The sequence below is a fragment of the Prosopis cineraria genome, unplaced genomic scaffold (assembly GCF_029017545.1).
Source record: "Prosopis cineraria cultivar Desert tree isolate PC_DT_omini unplaced genomic scaffold, ASM2901754v1 PC865, whole genome shotgun sequence".
Lineage (NCBI taxonomy): Eukaryota > Viridiplantae > Streptophyta > Magnoliopsida > Fabales > Fabaceae > Prosopis > Prosopis cineraria.
The window spans coordinates 26,735-40,295 of NW_026556190.1; the positions used below are offsets into that span (position 1 = coordinate 26,735).

The following is a 13,561-nucleotide window of genomic DNA, read 5'->3' on the forward strand; positions in this document are numbered from 1 at the left end:
GAAGAGTGGTGAAGACTTGGGAGATGTGGGATAAAGGGCTCGTGGTGGAAAGGGAGAGAGGAAGGAGATGGATTAGAGCTCTAAGCTAAATAGGAATTTGAAAAAATCACAAGGATAATTTCGTCACCAATCCATTCCAAGGGAATGATCCATTCCCATGGTCTATTGATGGAATGTGGATTATCTCAAATAAAAGTTAATGGACCATTCTGTTAGAATGACCTCTCTCATTCCCATTTTCGTAATGGAACATGAGCAAGGGTTGCCACAAACCATGTAAACCCTCAGATGCAGCTTCAAATTTAAATTTTTGAAGATTGAATTGCGTCAAAAATATCCCAAGAAACTGAAATAAATAAACGTCTGTTTCTAAACGCAACATTATAAAACCTTCCACCATGTGGCTTAGAAGAAGTATGAGCCAAAGACGACAACAATAATCATTACATTCATATAAGACATAAAACAGATTGCCTCTATGATCATTATAACCGGTTGTTACAGCAGTGAGCAGTGCTTATATACAAAAACCACTTAGGATTTCAAGACAAGAAGCCGCAGAAGCAGAAGTAACAACTGAAAGAACCATGTATTTTGAAGTAGAGGAACATGCTGTGCCCATTAAACTGAACCAGAAGGGGATTGAAATACTTAAATGGCTGCTATAATTATTATTTTCTAGCGTCTTCTAAACTTCTTCTTGACCATGGATGCTACCCTTCAAAACATTATACTTGCAAAGAGGCAAGTTGCATTTATATACAGCCACTTGTCCACGCAGGCACAATGAAAATGGTGACCGCAAGGAAGTTCTCTTAGTTCAACCCCATCCTCATAAACAGAAAGGCATATGCAACATTCCTACAGATTATAAAAGAATATTCTTTTAGACAAAAATTATAAAAGAATATTGATTTCACTTGTAAAATAAGAATTTTGATTTCAGATTTCCCAGAATAACCAACTAGCATAACGCAGCCAATTGTCTGCGAAAACAGTGGACATGACATAAACTATAAATTTATAGCAAAGCAAGTGGTGGCCCACAAGAAGATGACCAGAAAAGGGAGAAAAGGCTAAATTCATTACTAGGAGGAAAAATGTACAGCATACCGCATCCTCCTCAGAAAGAACGCGTTCTGTGGGTAAATCAGAGCCACATTCAGTCATCACTCCTCCCACAGGTCCTTGGGTACTACCTGCAACTTTCTCACTGTCTATTTTTCGGAATTTGAACTTTGACAACTGCTCAATGTCTTGTTTCGTTGCCCCTTCCTGCTTGTTTACCCAAAAGGAAGAAAAGGATTTAAAAGCCATGAATAATTCAATTAATTTTAAAACTCTTAAACTAAACAATGATGGCATTATACTCAGTTCTACACTCCTCATATTTAAGCAAACAATTCATTTATATTGCTAATCACTCAAATTGCACCCTGGAAGAGAAAATTGTACCGTAAAGTTTATGTGGATGCTGTTGGAAATGGGCCTGCTATCAGCTATGGACCCACTTAGGATGAGACCCGGTTTTTCCCTAAATTTTATTTATATTTTTATCCTTGTTTTAGCTCTATTTTGTCTTCCGAGATTATAGGAGAGTTTTAAGTGATTTGATCATATTAGAATCTTGCCTACTTCTCCTATGCATGGTATTAGAGTCTTGGTCTTTGTTTCTAGCTGCGAACATTTAACTGTCGAAAATGGTGGCAGTGAATCATCAGTGACTGGTGAAGGCTTAAAAGGTTTGGGTTAGTTGTCGCACAAGGGAGGGAATGGTGCAACTCCTCCATTGCAACCTGGAATGGCTGGTTCAATGCCGGAATCTGAAAGGCCACCACTACTCACGTACAGCAGAAAGAAGAAGAAATGTGACTGGCTTAGTTCAAATATTTCTGTTATATTTCATTTTTTGCGAGTTCAGGAACTTGTTGAACGTGTCCTAGCTTTTAGGGGGTAGTTATTATTTTGAATAAACATTATGAAGTTTGTTATAAGTCTGTATGAGTCAGTTTTGCCCACTAAGTCTGAAATTCAGGAAAGTGGGTAGTTTTCTAGAGTCTTCATTTATTTTTCAGCCTATTTATATGGCCTGCTTGTTTGCAGAAGGCAATTTCAGAATTAATCAAGTATTCTTTTAGTCTTTGGAGATTCTCCTTGACTTGGCTACTAGTTTTCCTGAGTGAGATACTTGCTTAAAGAGATAGAAGATTGTATAGCTTTGTTTCCACTTGACTCTACCATTTGGCATCCGAGCCTGGTTACGAGATGGTTGCCACACACCCCACCAAACAACTTCCCAGCCTTCCAGACACCATTATTCAACAACTCTCTAAGATGTCTACCCAATTAGGTCATCTTATCACTGAGATGACTGCTCTCAAAGCTTTTGATAGTGATAACATGGAAAGAAGTAATAGAGACAAAGGCAAGGCACATGTTCCTGCCTTGATGATGAGAATGATCATGACGCCCCCTGGTGGCCAAAAAATCCCTCAAAGAGACCATCTATGAAAATAGAATTTCCCAAATTCGAAGGTGAAGATCTGAGGGGATGGATTCTGAAGGCCAAAATAATATTTTTGATATTATCAAACACCAAATGAGATGAAGGTAGATATTGCAGCTATGTACTTTGAAGGAGATGCATTTGATCTCTTTGCTTGGATCAACATTGAACAAACCTTGCTCTATTTGGAAGAACTCACAAAGGTGCTTCAAGAACACTATGGTCCCACTGAATTTTGGAACCCAAATGAGAACCTTTGCGGCATCAAGCAAATGGGAATGGTGCAAGATTATAGATAGGAGTTTGCTAAGAGCTCTGCAAGGGCCAAAAACTAGCCTGATTATTGTCTCTTGGGCGTGTTTAGAAAGGGATCAAAGGAAGAGTTGTGGACCAAAAAGGGGTGGATCATCCAACCCGACCTGTATCCAGTCCAATTTCACTCTCCCAACCAAGACGCACACGTAAGTGAGACATGTTACTTGCTACCCTCACACACACCATCTTTTGTGACTTCCTTTGCATCTTTATCTCTCCCAAACTCAATGCCCAGTCCTTGGGATCTTGAGAAACAAACACGCAAGGAGAAGGAATTTGTTTCAAAAGTGGCAATAAGTTCAAGCCTGGCCATCGCTGCAAAACAAGGATGTTGAAAATTCTAGAGGTGAATGAAGGTGACCGTGCACAATCAAATTTGTTGAGGAAGAGGAGATTGAAAATAGTGAGTTGCAAGCTGAAATCTCTCTCATGCCATTTTGGGAAAAAAAATCAGCCTCCACTATTAACCTTCAAACCTTAGGACTCTCAAGAACCTATCAAACCAAGCTCTTAGTACTATTTCAAGCCATGTAAACTTCTTTGCCTTTATTAAACCCGGCAGGTAGAGTCATCTAAACTTCTTCCTACAACTCTCCATTCAAAAATGCATTTTCAATATCAAGTTGGTGAAAAGGCCACTCAAGATTAGATTAGCTACTATAGACTTATGGTGTTCAATTTTGCCATTGCAGCAAATGTTTCTTCACAAGTCAGACCATACATCTAAGTGAACCCCCTCACAATCAAGCATGCTTTCAGCTTGCCAAGAGCTCCATCAGCTTTTGTATTTTGGGGTGAACACCCACTTACAACTCACTATTCTTTTTCCTTTAGGTAGCTAAAGAAATTCCCATGTCCCTTCTTTTTTAAGGCCCTCATTTCTTCCATGATAGCAGTTCTCCATTCAAGGATGCTTAAAGCTTCCTATGCAATCTTAGGTGCCTTCAACTTATCTAGATTAGTAACAAAAGCCCGATATTAAGGAGAAAGTACATTGAATAAAACAAACCTTTAGGTAGCTAAAGAAATTCCCATGTCCCTTCTTTTTTAAGGCCCTCATTTCATCCATGATAGTAGTTCTCCATTCAAGGATGCTTAAAGATTCCTATGCAATCTCAGGTGCCTTCAACTTATCTAGATTAGTAACAAAAGCCCGGTATTAAGGAGAAAGTACATTGAATAAAACAAACCTATATATTGGATGAAAAATACATGAGCGAAGTTGTTTCCTCAAAGTAATAGGATGGTCAACATCAATACATGCACTTACTTATTATGTAGTATCCAGCTTTGGGTTTTCAAGAGTAGCCCTAAATTTTAAGTCCCCTTGAATTTCTACTCCAAGAGCTACCTCTAGTTCTGACTCTCTTGGTGCTTGGGTACAAGTTGCTCGCTAACAATTCTCCCCTTTGTGGTCTTTTTGCATCCCCTTCTATTTGCCAATGTTCATCAACTTGTAGCACAAGAGATGTAGATGATCATGAAGTAGATATAGGTAATGGTTCTAGTTCCAGCAGTGGTGGGAGTAATGGCTCAGTTGGTGCAATCCATGGCTCAAGAAGGACTTGTTCTCTATTAGGTTCTTGTTCCCAAGTCTGAGATTCACTAATGTTCTCTCCCCTTAAATTGAAGAATTGAGATATAAAGGAGTATCTTCATGGAAGGTGATATTAAGGCTAACAAATGTGTGTTTTGAAACAAGGCCAAAGCATCTATATCCTTTATGAGTAACAGAATAGCCAAGAGATATGCATTTACTAGCTCGAAGTTCAAGTTCATTGCTTTGGCGGATATAGACGAAGGCAGTGCAACCAAACACTTGAATTAGAAATCTAGTTTCAATATAGGATGTGGAAAAAAACACTTGGCAATTTCTAGAGAAGGGTCTCAAAGGATAAAATTCAACTGGGCATATGGTTAATTAAGTAGGTGGCAATCAAAATAGCATTCCTATAATAAAACTAGGGCACATTGCAATTAACATGAGTGCCCTAGCAACATCAAGTATACATCAAATTTTCCTGTCTGTAACACTATTTTGTTGAGGTGTATGGGCACATGAATTGATATGGACAATACCATGTATTTGGAGGAAGGCACTCAAAGATCGATTAAAGTACTTAGTCCCATTGTTGGTATGAAAAACTAGGAAGGTGATATTGCACTGGGTTTTGATCATGGTGAAGAAAGAAACTCATGAATGTGGATGCAGCCTCAAACTTGTTCTTTAAAAGAAAAACCCAACAAACACAAGTATGGTCATCAATGAAAGAAATGAACCACGTCATTTTTGAACAATTGGGAGTATGAGATGGTCCCCACAAGTTACTATGAATGGATATGAACGATTTGGTGGGTGAGTATTTGACTCTAGGAATGGTGTTTGGCAAGTTCACACACTTCACAATAAATTTCATTAACATTCAAGTGTGGACATAAGGCTGGGAACAATTGTTAGAGATGATGATATTTAGGATGACCCATCCTTTTATGCCATAACATAAAACCATTAACTTTAGAGGTAGATGTAAAATTACCAACAGCTGGGGAGTTACCCACTCAAGTGACAACTTCAAAATAGTACCAACTCATGTGACAACTTCAAAATAGTAAAACCCCTCATACTCCGTAACACTTCTGATTACCACTCCAAATGATAGATCCTGAAACACACAATAGGGTGGGAGGAATTTAGCATAACAATTTGATTACCTGGTCAATTGACTAACGAAAAGTAAATTACAATCAAGTTTCGGCACATTGAATACAAATTCCAACAATATATAGTCTAAGATTTGAATACTCGTTTTTCTCACAACAAGTGCTAAGGAGCCATATGCAATCTTCACTTTAACATTCCCAGCACACGAGGTGTAAGCGATAAACTAGTGACAATTAGTCATATGTTCGGAGACCCTAGAGTTAACAATCCATATTATTTTACGCCGTGACGTTGTTAATGCCTGAAGGAAAGTCCCCTATTTTGCCATTGTTGCTATACATGTAGAATGGGACACAGTACGTCTGATGCTTGAGAGTACCCACAAGAGCACTCCTATCACTTCAAATAGAATTAATCTCTCATGACATAATTGAAACAAAGGCCACAACCCCACAATACGAGACTCCCAAAACAGTCACGAATAAAACCTAGAAGATGTGAAAGAAGGGTGTCTAGACGTCGAAGGGGCTAGGATCTAACTGGAAATGATATAGTCATCAAAAAGAGAAATCGTTGTCGGACTTGAGCAAACACGCACTTCCACACACTAGGCAAACCTCTCTAGCATAGATCTTTGTGGTGGCTGTTGGGCTTCATTTTCTAGTGGTCGGCCGATTGACACCTCCAAATCACCTTAGGGATGGTGATGAGAGTCCAAACATGCTCTACCATCATCCACACAAAAGCCCTTAAGTACTATAGAGGAGGTCTTGTGTGATCCATCCCAAAAAATAAACCCTAATTTTTATTTCAAGCCTAGCTCTAATATCATGTGGAATTTGAGAGAAAAGAATATTTCTCATTTATAATTCTGAGTTACATACTTGCTATATGTATGGGAGGGGCAATAAATACTAATAATGTCTAATAAAGCCTAATCAATATTAATAAAGGCTATACAGTATTTACAATAAATATCAAATATTCCCACACTAATCAATATAAATCTGCCTATGATAGAAAACTATTGACTCTTGTTCTTGCTATTAAAAAATGAAAACAATATTTAATTGGACATAATTATGTTAAGGCTAACCATAGCATCGTTAAGGCATCTTTTAGAGTAGCGTATTACAATTAATTCACAACAAAGACTTATCTTGAAGCTAATGCCTTTTGACTTCACAATTGTATACAAGGTAGGAAAGGAAAATATAGCTACAAATGCCCTTTCACAAAAACTGAACAAGCTGAATTGTTTAATGGGAGAATTATAATTAGGTCCCACAAAAAAAAAATAATTACTGCAAGGTTCATTGACAACTAAACTAAACTGCATTGACAACTAGTTGTGTTGTCAATGCAATTCAATTCAGTTGTTAATGGATCTTGCAGTGATTAATTTTCTTGTGTGGGATTTCAATGTAATTCTCCCTTGTTTAATCTATCCATAGTTGCGCCCTTGGATTTTTTCTAAGTTGCAGGAAGCATCGTTACAGGACCCTTACACTTGAGCTATTATTCTTGATTTGCAGTAAGATGCTAATTCAAGGCCAAATTTTCAATGGACACCCAAAAAGCTTTTTCAGAAAGGCAAGTTGGTGATCCTTTCTTTAACCAATCTGCATGCTACTCTTTTACAAGAAACACATGAAACCCTACAAGTGGCTATGGTGGTTGTTTAAAGACTATTAAGTAGCTTACTAATCAGTTTTATTGGCCCCAAATGAAAAATGATGTGAAGTTGCATGTTCAACAATGTTTGACTTGCCAACAAAACAAATATGAGACTCTTGGTCCCACAAGACTCTTAAAGCCACTACCAATCTCAAAACAAATTTGGGAAGACATTTCTATTGACTTTATTGTTGGTCTCCCCAAATCACAAGGAGTCAACACTATGCTTGTTGTGGTTGATTGCTTGAGCAAATAGCCACTTCTTACCACTTTCTCATCTTTCTAATCACAAGGAGGTTGTTTGTCTTCACGGCATGCCCCGATCAATTGTTTCAAACAGGGATTCCATCTTCCTTAGCTCTTTTTGGCAAGAATTGTTCTATCTTAGCCAAACCAAGTTAAAGATGAGCACATCTCATCACCCACAAACGAATGGCCAAACCGAAGTGATTAATAGGTGTTTGGAAGCTTACCCTTGCTGTTTTGGTCACAAACAGCCAAGGAAGTGGAGTGCTTATTTATGTTGGCCAGAATACTCATACAACACTATATTCCTTGTGTCCTCAAGTACAACACCCTTCAAGGTGGTATATGGTAAGGATCCTCCCCCTTTGCACCCATTTCCAAGGGGTGAAACGGTTAATGCTGAGTTGGAAGAGCAAATGTTAACCAAAGATTCTATGCTGAAGTTATTAAGAGATAACCTCTTAAAGGCCAAGGTAGAATGAAAAATCAGCAAGATAAGAAACAAAGAGAGCTTGTTTTTGATGAAGGAGACTATGTGCTGCTGCACATTCAACCCTTTAGACAGAAATCTCTCTCAAAGAAAAGTTATGAGAAGCTATCTCCTAGATTCTTTGGACCTTACACAATTCTATGGAAAATAGAAGTGGTAGTTTATGAGCTGGAACTCCCATCTGATGCAAAAATTCATCCCATCTTCCATATTTCTTTGTTGTGTCCCACACTTGGTGTTTTACCACCATCTTCTCCAGCTCCTCTACCAATTTCAGATGATTAGAAACTCTTGCTGCATCCTGATCATATACTGGATCATTGCTGGCATTCTGGGAATACGCTAGAATTATTGGTATCTTGGAAAAACTGGTCACTTGAAGATGCTACTTAGGAGGATTATGATTTGTTTGCTGATCAATTTCCAGAACTTCACCTTGAGGAGAAGGTAACATTTGAAGGGGGGAGACGTGATAGGCCACCACTACTCACATGCAGCAAAAAGAAAGAGGAAATGTGACTTAGTTCAAATATTTCTGTTATATTTTATTTCCAAGTTTAAGAACCTGTTGAACGTGTCCTAGCTTTTAGGGGGTAGTTATTATTTTCAATAAACACTATCAAGTCTGTTATGAGTTTGTTTGAGTCAGTTTTGCCCACTAAGTTTGAAGTTCAGAGAACTGGGTAGCTTTTTGTAGTCTTCAGTTATTTTTCAGCCTATTTATATGGCCTACCCATTTGTAGAAGGCAAATTCATGATTAATCAAGTATTGACTTTGGAGATTCTGCATAACTTGGCTACTAGTTTTCCTAAGTGAGATACTTGCTTGAAGAGAGTTAGTAGATTGTTTGCCTTTGTTTCCCCTTGACTCTACTAGAATCATTCACACAAATCCTACATAAACAAGCATCCATTCGAGTTTTGACAAATAACCTTATGTAATCAACAACCACCCATTCAGGTTTTGACAAGTGACTATAACTAATAGGACATGTTTAATTGTATATATGTTGGTCATGCATAAAGAAGCATTCGTTCAAGTTTTGACAACTATACGTACGAAATTAACAACCACCCATAAATTATTAAACTTTAGGGTCATTAGGTCCTTTCTCATAAAATCTTATTTTCAAATACGAACCAAAGGAATGCAGTGAATTTTCAAATTTTTAAGGTCCTTCTTTGATTAAAAAAACTCTCCCAAGATTCTTGGATGATATTTTCCCTATTGTACACTATTTAGGAAGGAGGAAGAGTTGAATGGAAATTGATTTTCTTTGCGAGTTGAAAACTTGTCGGATTGTGTTCATGGTTGAGCACAAGGGCTTTATCAAGAGATTGATCTCCTCTTAAGGTGTCATCCTTATAATCAAGGATCCAAGGACAAGTTCCCTTGAGGTTCTAATTCATTGATCAACAATTTCATTTGTTCTAGCTTACATGGGCATGATTTCTGAGTGTATTATCTGGGTTCCTAGGGCAGGTCACCTAGTGAGTCCACATCAATGATTGACAATGCTAAAGAATGGAATCAGCTCTACTATATCCAAGAATCTCCACCAAATCATTTTCATGCTGTTTTCTTTCCTATGTCTACTAGAGATCTATGTTGTGTGGCACTCTAGAATAGATTAGGCCACCTGGTCTAAATCATATGCAATATTTGTTTCCCATCATCAATAATCAATAATAAATCAGTTTTTGACTTTCATTGTGATAGCTGACAATTTGCTACACAAGACATTGTGATACTTGTCAATTTGCTGAACAAGATCGCAATTCTACCCTTCTCACTCTCATCACTCTCATAGACAGTCTCATCCTTTTGGCCTCATACCCGGTTAACTTGGTTTTTTTTTTTTTTTTAATTAGAGAAAATCAGCAGTGTTCACAATTTTCAAAAACTTCTATGCTTTTATTCAAAATTAATTTCAAACTTCAATAAAAATTCTTCAAAGTGATATGGAAAAGAATATTTGAACTCAAAATTAAAAGGTTTTTGGAAGGGCACAGCATACATCATTAAACTTCATGTGTTTATTCTCCTCAACAAAATGGAGTGTTCAAAAGGAAAAAAATAGGCATCTATTTGAAGTTGAAAATTTTGGGGGGATGCTATTATCAATTTTGAATACTTAATAAATCGAACGCCTTCTAAAATGTTGAATTTTCAAACACCTCTTCAAAATTTTTTTCAAGCCTATCCTTCTTCACCACTCAGTACCTCTATTCCAAAAAGGGTTTTTGGGTGTCCATCATCTGTCTATAATGATGGTGGGGGGAAATAGGAACCTAGAGCTATTAAGTGTATTTTTCTCGGATATTCTTCCACTCAAAAGGGTTATGAGTGTTATTCTCCAATTACCAACAAAGTGAACGTTACAATGAATGTTAAATTTGTTAAGTGACAGAAGGAAGACGTTAATAATCACCAATCTGTATCATTGAATTTATTAAGAACTCCATGACTTGCTTGTCCATTTTCCTTTTAGATATAAATCATTTTCAAATCATTTTCTTTTGGGAATGGGTCGAAAATGAAAGATACCAGAAGATATTATGCTTGAGGCAATTTGAGTTACGATCCATCATAGAAAAATGTGCACTGATTGTGAATTCTTATGTTTAAATCATTTATCTGTTATTATATATTTCTATCAGGAAATTATATACTTGTTGCTCCTAGTTTGTTTGAATGTCAACTACATACTTGTAAATCCCCTCTGCTGTTCTTTTCATCATGATGACAAGAAAAAGAAATGGTAGAAATGCAGTAAAGAAACAGAAGATAGCTATCAGATTGACAGAAAGTCACCGCAACTGCAATGGTGTGCAAAACGTCCACATTTTGCACACCATTGCAGTTCCCCAGTCTGATTGCATAGGGTTAAGTTGAAGCACCATTCAAATCAACTTAATTCATGTATATGTATATGGATATGGATTTGGCATGGTTTTTAAATGACCCTTTTATATTATATTTTTATCCTCCAGGGAATAGTTGGAACTCGAAGGTATAAAACTCGCTCTTTCAATGCTGCTTTTTTGCCTAACAATTTGATTTTCTTCACTTTGCTATTGTACCGAAGTATGTGAAAACGTCTCTTGCATTGTTTTCCTTAGGTGATTAGACATTTTGATAGGATCTCAAATAGATAGAGAAAAATAAGAAAAATTAATCTTTATTAACTATGAAATCAAAATCTAACTTCATAGATTAATAAGATAATATAGAACAGATAGAAGAAGAAAATAAGAAGAGTATATAGAACAAGAATTTCGCTCAATACTTCTCTCAAAAGCCACACTTTGGAGAATCTTGAAAGAGCTCAAAACTCTGTTTTATTCATTATATGCCTACTTCTAAGTTGCTAAACGTGTTTGTAATGCTAAATACAATCCAAAGTAATTAAACATTTGAATAAAATCTAAATAACTAAATATCTGGATAAATGTCTAAAAAAATCTAAATAATTAAATATTTGGATAAATATCATATATTTGATTATATATCTAAATAAAATCTAAAAACAAATTAAAAATAATATTATTCCTAACCTTTCTTTAACTTCCCAAATCACCCATAATCCCTCATTAATCGGTACCCTATCACATTTCGATCTGACCTTGTGTGTGATGGTGCTCCAGATGATAAAAGAAGTTCATAATTTATCTTCAAAATGTTTTGATGTATATAGTTATTTTTAGGCTATAAAACTAAGATTTGTCCCATATTTTCGTGCAGTCACAGGTCTTCATGACATGGATGAATTTGTTCAGTATAGGTTGTTAACCATTCATGCACGCCAAAAAAAAAAAAAAAATTGTCACGTCTTCCCATCAAAACTACTTTTGCACATGCTAAAATGAAGAGATTTGTAAAAGATCCTAAAAAATGTGCATATTCACCAGCTGGCAACTGAAATTAGCATAAGAGAGAGTTCTTTTTAATGAACTTTACTGATACTATATTCTTGATGGCATACCATCGTAATAACAAGAGTAACAAACACTTAATCCAAAATTTACCTGGTCTGCAACTGCATAAAGAAGAGCAATGATACATGGAAGACAACAGCAAACAGCAATTCCAATAATGCATGCCAGTGCAACGCAGAAAAAGAAAAGAAAAGAAAACATCAAAGGCCAGGAAAATAATACATAGCCTGCAGAGCAAGTTAATTTTGTCAATGGTAATTGAAATAAAATAAAAAATGGATTTGCAAAGAGGTGGGACGAAATAGAGATCACAAACCAGTAAAGCTGAGGAGAATCATGGGCTAAAGCTTGACTGCCAGAGGACACCCAGTAAAATCCAACAATCCACCAAATAAATGAAAACATTGTATTGGCTGATTCCAGATGCTTTGCAGCACTGCTGAAAAAAATAATAATAATAATGTCATAAAAATCGTCGATGTATATCAAATATTAATAAGTACAACAATTATTCTTGTCACCAATAGGTACATGACACAAGAATATATCGCCCCCAAAACAGATAAAAATGACGTGATGCTCTAGTTATTGACTCACGAGTTATGAGAACAATACAATTCCCAAAAGGCTGTTATAGATATAATTGTTGTCTCATGTTGGCATGAAAACTTGTGGCCATGAAAACTTGTAGCTGCACACTCAACCTGCAAATTGCAAGTTCGAATTGGCAGACCAAAAAGATATAATTGTGCAGTTCATCAAACTTCCTTAATTAGCAGTGCTAAGTTTGTTCTTCGTTTCCTGAAGGCTGAAGCACATGAAGTAGAATTGTATCAAATGATTCCACGTGAGACAACGCTTGTAATTCATTTTGAAATTTTCATTAAGCAACGTAAGCTCTCAAGTTCGCATGACAATCCATAATTTCTGTATTCATTAACACAATTAAGAGTGTTACGGAAGACAAAAGGCAGGAATTCACCTGGTAGCCTCCTCGCGGATTGAGGCAAACTTTCATAATGCCCAGAATTCTCCCTTGAACCGGAACTCGAATTGTCACTGCTGCCAAACCTGTCTTGCACTGAGTTCGATAATGGCGGGGATTGACTGTGTTGGTAACGCCTCCGTCTGCTATACTCAACGCAGACACAAAATGTGTGAAGGACACATTGCAGAGCGTAACCCACAATCATAACCTCAAAGGCATGCTTGGTGATTCATTTATGCTCATGACAAACACTGTAGCGGCCACAATAACAAAGGCAAAGTTCCAAATAATATCAAGAATCACAACGGGTTTGGAATAAGCCCAATCGCTTGTCTCTCTTCCAATCGCTCAGCTGCAGTCTCTCTGACAATCATTGATGGCTCGCGCATCATCCTACGGCTACTGGCCTGCCTGAGGAACCGTGCAGCTTGGCGCAGGCTCTGTCTTCGCAAATCGACGGCTGGAATTGAACTCATCGGAAGAACCACCTGAATTCCCAAGAAAAGGCGTTGAATCGACGATGTTCCTGAGAGGAACGCTCCATGACCTGGACGTAGCCATGTCTTCGAAATTATAACAGGTCTAGAGGACTATATTCAAGCTTATTCGATACTCTAAAGTCGGTTTCACTGCGTCAAGATGTACTCTCCGTACATAAAATGTCTTAATCATTGCAGATCTTCCAAAAACATAGAGGCCAATGCGAGATAAATGCTCAAAACAACGAGAATCGTAGTC

General features: G+C 37.0%; 1 protein-coding gene across 1 annotated transcript; it reads right to left on the reverse strand.

Annotated features, from left to right (window-relative positions):
• Positions 1-417: 417 nt before the first annotated feature.
• On the reverse strand, positions 418-13,230 carry LOC129298623 (E3 ubiquitin-protein ligase At1g12760-like). Its single transcript, XM_054937045.1, is given in 9 exon segments — positions 418-744; positions 747-861; positions 1,114-1,275; positions 11,926-12,021; positions 12,023-12,062; positions 12,152-12,274; positions 12,826-13,027; positions 13,030-13,152; positions 13,155-13,230. Coding segments are annotated over 9 exon segments (978 nt in total). The 5' UTR covers positions 13,216-13,230; the 3' UTR covers positions 418-688.
• Between the last annotated feature and the right edge of the window lie 331 nt (positions 13,231-13,561).